The 3,145-nt window shown below is 59.4% G+C and overlaps 1 protein-coding gene across 1 annotated transcript; it reads right to left on the bottom strand.

Moving 5' to 3' along the window:
• Positions 1 to 1,955: 1,955 nt before the first annotated feature.
• On the bottom strand, positions 1,956 to 3,067 carry MBLAC1 (metallo-beta-lactamase domain containing 1). The gene has a single exon (XM_010571492.1). It carries the CDS (start codon positions 3,056 to 3,058, stop codon positions 2,258 to 2,260), a length of 801 nt encoding a protein of 266 aa, XP_010569794.1. The 5' UTR covers positions 3,059 to 3,067; the 3' UTR covers positions 1,956 to 2,257.
• Between the last annotated feature and the right edge of the window lie 78 nt (positions 3,068 to 3,145).

Here is a 3,145-nt window from a genome sequence, read left to right as displayed (position 1 = left end):
CCCCTGGTCCCCCCCCCCCCCCCCCCCCGCCTGTGACGTCAGCCACCTCCACCCCCCCATCCCAGAGCTCCCATTGGCTCATCCAGCAGAACCTGGCTCTGCGTCCCCGTCCCCATCCCCTCCAGTTACGGGGAGCCTTGAGAGACACCCAACCATTTTGGGGTGCCCTGTGGCCCACCAAACCCCTCAGGTCATGTTTTGGGGTGACCTGAGGATCTCTGAACCTCTCAGGTCATGTTTTGGGGTGCCCCAGGGCCCTCTGAACCCTGAACCCCTCAGGTCACGTTTTGGGGTGCCCTGAGGACATGCAAACCCCTCAGGTAATGTTTTAGGGTGACCTGTGGCTCTCTGAACTCCTCAGGTCACGTTTTGGGGTGTCCTGTGGCCCTCTGAACCCCTCACGTCATGTTTTGGACTCCCCTGGAGCCCTCCAACCCCCTCAGGTCACATTTTGGGGTAGCCTTGGGGTCTTCTGAACCCCTTTGGGTCACGTTTTGGGGTGACCTGGGCCTTCTGAACCCCTCAGGTCATGTTTTGGGGCGACCTCTGATCTTCTCAGGACCCCTCAATTCCTGTCATGAAGCCTCCCAAGATCTTCCTCATGCCCCATGACTCTCTTTTGGCTCTCTAGGGCACCTTGCATCCCTCCAGCTCCCCCCAAAACCCTTCCTGGGGCCATTGTTGAGCCCCCCAACATCCACTTATCATCTAGACCATCTAGGATGTCTCCAGATTGTTGCTGGACATCTGTCCTCTGCTTGGATCCACTTCATCACAACGTCCCCACCATGGGTTTTCTGGTCTGGAGATCACCCAAGCCTTCTTCGGTCTCCCTGGCCCCGTCAAGACCCGTCTAAACCCTATGACAACACCTCTGGGTCCATCAAAACCCTTCCTGAATCCACCCTTGTCCTCCAGAGCCATCTTCTGGTCTTTGCTGTTCTACACGATGTCTCTACTCCATCCCTGAGGACTTCTACTGTCAGCCCTGATGCCCTCGTGAGTCCTTGAGAGAAGGCGAGAACGTTCTCTGGCCTAGGCGGTCCTCTCAGGAGGAGAGGAGTCTGCTCTGGGTGGACTCATCCATCTTCCTTGACACCTCTCTGGAGATTTTGGGGGTTTGGGGTGGGATTCTATTGTCATTTACGGTCGGTGTTGGTTTCTGAAAGATTGTTCTTCTGGTCTGGAGATCTCCTTCCTCTGTGTGGTCTTCTCCAACCCTTGTAGAGTGTCTTTGGGGCCACCGTGCTCTGTAGGGTCTTCTTCAAGCCTTGCCGAGAGCTTCTGGCTCAAGAGATGGGACCTACGGTGGCCAATAAGTTGGTCCCAGTAGGGAACGGCCACCAGCCCCTCCTGAGTGCCCATCACATGGGCAAAGCATCTCCACTGCCAAGGCACTCTACAAGGGTTGGCAAAGACCCCACGGAGCAAGGAGACCTCCAGACCAGATGGTTATCACTAAGACTTGGGTGGAGAACAAGCTCAGGTGGGTTTTTTCGCAGCAAAACCATTTTTTGAGAGAACATCATTCCTGGGAAGGACTAAACAAATGGGGTGACTGCCCACCATGACATGGAGATCCTGGCAGAGAAGGACCACGGGGAGATAGTCCTGGATGTCACCACTGAAAGGCAAGCGGAGTTGACGTGTGGAAAAGGATGGGGTCATGAAGAAGGTGGGTTGGGGCAACTGTGGGTGTTTTCTGATGGAACCTCATGGTTGAACTCTCATCTCCATGTCCAGGTTGGGAAGACGCAGGACTCCAGCTCACGGGGATGATGTTGTCTTGAGCAGACGGTGGTGAGAAGATGCTCATGAGGTGTGAAAATTACATTAGTGTTCATGGGCTCGGCTTGTCATGGCAGGGCACACAATTCCCCATGTCCTCATGTCCCCATGCCCCACCATACATCCATCCCTGGAGAGCTGGGGAGCATCCTGGGCACTGGGAGGACACTGGTGGGGGACACCAGTATCACCCAGCTCGCTAGCATCCTCGTTACCCCACAAAGACACGGCACCAGGGGATGGTCATGGGCTTTATTTCACATTTGGAGATGTCCCCACGGTGCTCCTGTGCCTCAGGGACATCTCATGGGGTCTTCAAAGCCTTGAGGACACCCTCCGGGGCTCTTCCGTCCTGGCAACATCCCGAAAAACATGTTCTTCCCTTGAGGACATCTTCACGGAGGTCTTGTCTCCCTCTGGGACGTCCCTGGGTCTCCTCCTCCCCCAAGGGATGTCCCCAGGGCGTCTCTCACGGCCTGGGATCATTTCCAGTCCCGTTCCCCTCCTCTTCAGGGACATCTCCAGGGGTCACATCTCCCCTGGGGTTGTCCCCGTGTCCCTTGGGACCATCTCTAGTGGCAGCAGTCCCCTCATCCTCCTCCTCCCAAGGGACTTTCCCGTCCCCCCGCTCCCTGAAGACCCGGAAGGGCGGTCCGTGACCGGGCACGATGACGTCGGCCATGGCCATCACCCGTCGACGGCTTTGCTCCTGCCTCGCCGGGTCTTCGCTCGACGCCCTCCACTCTTCCTCATCTTCCTCCCTCTCGAACAAGTCCCCGGCCACCACCACGGTCCCCAGGGAGGTGTCATGTACCACCACGCTGACGTGGTCGATCGTATGACCCGGGGTGGCCATCACCTCGAGGTGACCGGGGTGGAGGACGTAGGGACGCCCCTTCGCCAAGTCGTGGGGCAGGTAGCACCCGTCACCCCGACTCAGGTCAAGGCCCACCAACAAGGTGGCCGTAGGGAAGAGGTTGATGTTCCCCACGTGGTCGGAGTGACCGTGGGTGCAGACGACGTGGGTGACGTCGTTTGGCGACAGCCCTTGCTCGGCCAAGAGGTCGAGGAGACGCTGGCGGTCCCAAGGACCCCCCGTGTCCACCAAGGCGGTGACGGGGCCCCCCCAGACGAGGGTGACGGAGCCGTCGGCGCGGAAGGTGCCGTCGGGCTGGGGGGAGCAGTAGCCCTCCTGGAGCACCCGTAGGGTGTAGGGGGCACCCGCCACCTCCCGTGCCCCCAGGGGTGACGTCCGCACCCCCCGCGGCATTGGGGGGGTCACGGGGCCGGGCGACGGTCAGAGGTTGGAGGTGGTTGAGGTCGGCCGGGCATCGCGTCGCAGCGGCCTGGGGGGGGG

The sequence above is a fragment of the Haliaeetus leucocephalus genome, unplaced genomic scaffold (assembly GCF_000737465.1).
Source record: "Haliaeetus leucocephalus isolate CR32 unplaced genomic scaffold, Haliaeetus_leucocephalus-4.0 Scaffold333, whole genome shotgun sequence".
Lineage (NCBI taxonomy): Eukaryota > Metazoa > Chordata > Aves > Accipitriformes > Accipitridae > Haliaeetus > Haliaeetus leucocephalus.
Note: the sequence above shows the minus strand (reverse complement) of the source record. Positions and strands in the feature narration are given on the sequence as shown.

Excerpts from the sequence above, each read along its gene's own strand:
- MBLAC1 (XM_010571492.1), bottom strand. The coding sequence starts at position 3,058 with ATGCCGCGGGGGGTGCGGACGTCACCCCTGGGGGCACGGGAGGTGGCG.